Genomic DNA, 1,461 nt, shown 5'->3' with positions numbered 1-1,461 from the left:
AATGCATTGTCTCTGCCTACATACCCAGCTTTTCACAAATATTTTAAGTAACTAATAAAACTAACAAAAAGGGCTTAATGGGGGAAAAAAAAGTGATTTGTCATATCCAAAACACCTTCATTAGGTTTTAAGCACCTGAAAACCTGCACAAACAGCTCATCCTCACCTGGGATCAGCAGTGCAAAACTCAAAATAATCATGGGCAGGCAGGGGATGTAGCTGCTCCTCCAGCTGCTCCTTAGTTAGACAAGGAGGAAGCCGTCGAATAACTACCTGCATAAATAAAAGAAAATGTAGATTTATCTTTGATCTAAATACTGTAGGAAAAGACTAAACAAATCATACTGCTTCCCTTTAAAGGCTCTTCCTCAAACTGGAAACTTCAGCTGGAGCATTATCCTCCTAGTGATTTACCTTCCTGGACTTGCTGACAAATGGAACAATTTCCCCATCTCAGTTTCTGCTAACACTGTGAAACTGTAGGGTAACTGAAATGTTCTGATGGAGACTCGAGAACCATTGGATTATAGCCAATAACAAATGACCAAAACACCAGATATTTGCTACATACATTTTTTACAGAATCTCTTTTTAAAATTATTTAAACTGACTTTTAAGCTTTTTAATACAACAGTACCTTGTTGTATTAGGTTTCTGTGTCCAAGTGCTGGGAGTGGGGGGCTGCAGGGGTGACCTCTGTGAGGAGAGGCCGGGGCTGCCCTGTGCTGGACAGACAGTTCCAGATGGCTCCAACAGACCCACCACATGGGCATGGCTGAGCATCTCAGCCATGATGGTGGCACCTCGGGGAAACCTCATTTAAGAAAGGGCAGAAAAGGCTGCACAGCCGTGTGTGAGACAGGACTGAAGGGGAAAGAAGTGTGAGAAACAGCACTGCAGACACCAAGATGAGAGAAGGAGGGGAGGAGGTGCTCCAGGAACCAGAGCAGAGATTCCCCTTGGAGGAGACCATGGTGAGGCAGGCTGTCTCCCTGCAGCCCATGAAGGTCCACGGTGGAGCAGATATCCACCTGCAGCTCATGGGGAACCCCACACGGAAGCAGGTGGCGATGCCCTGAAGGAAGCTGCACCCTGTGGACAGCCCACGCTGGAGCAGGTTTTCTGGCAGGACCTGCAGCCTGTGGAGAAGACCCAGGTTGCACAGTTCATGAACAACTGCAGCATGTGGGAGGGACCCCACTATGGAGCAGGGGAAGAGTATGAGGTGAAAGGAGCAGCAAAGAGGAGCTGTTATGTCCTGTCTGCAACCTCCATTCCCCATCCCCCTGCACTGTTTGGAGCCAGGGGAGTTAAAGCCTGGGAGGGAAGGTGTTTTAGTTTTAATCTTTGTTTATCACCATTCTACTCGATTTTTTTTTAAATTAACAATAAAATAAATGTATTTTCTCCAAGTTGCATCTGTTTTGCCTGTGGCACAGAATCTAGTTGGAGGCCTGTAAC

The 1,461-nt window shown here is 46.4% G+C and overlaps 1 protein-coding gene across 1 annotated transcript in view; it reads right to left on the bottom strand.

The window, feature by feature from the left end:
- Positions 1 to 273, bottom strand: part of UPF3A (UPF3A regulator of nonsense mediated mRNA decay) — a gene marked incomplete at its 5' end in the record, with an annotated part of 23,060 nt that extends 22,787 nt beyond the window's left edge. The window contains one exon of the mRNA XM_010163415.2: positions 167 to 273. Coding sequence (XP_010161717.2) covers positions 167 to 273 — 107 coding nt within the window. The remainder of the gene's footprint in view (positions 1 to 166) is intronic.
- Between the last annotated feature and the right edge of the window lie 1,188 nt (positions 274 to 1,461).

The sequence above is a fragment of the Antrostomus carolinensis genome, unplaced genomic scaffold, assembly GCF_000700745.2.
Source record: "Antrostomus carolinensis isolate BGI_N321 unplaced genomic scaffold, ASM70074v2 scaffold3332, whole genome shotgun sequence".
Lineage (NCBI taxonomy): Eukaryota > Metazoa > Chordata > Aves > Caprimulgiformes > Caprimulgidae > Antrostomus > Antrostomus carolinensis.
The sequence above is the reverse complement of the archived record's forward strand: the minus strand, read 5'-3'. Positions and strand labels throughout refer to the sequence as shown.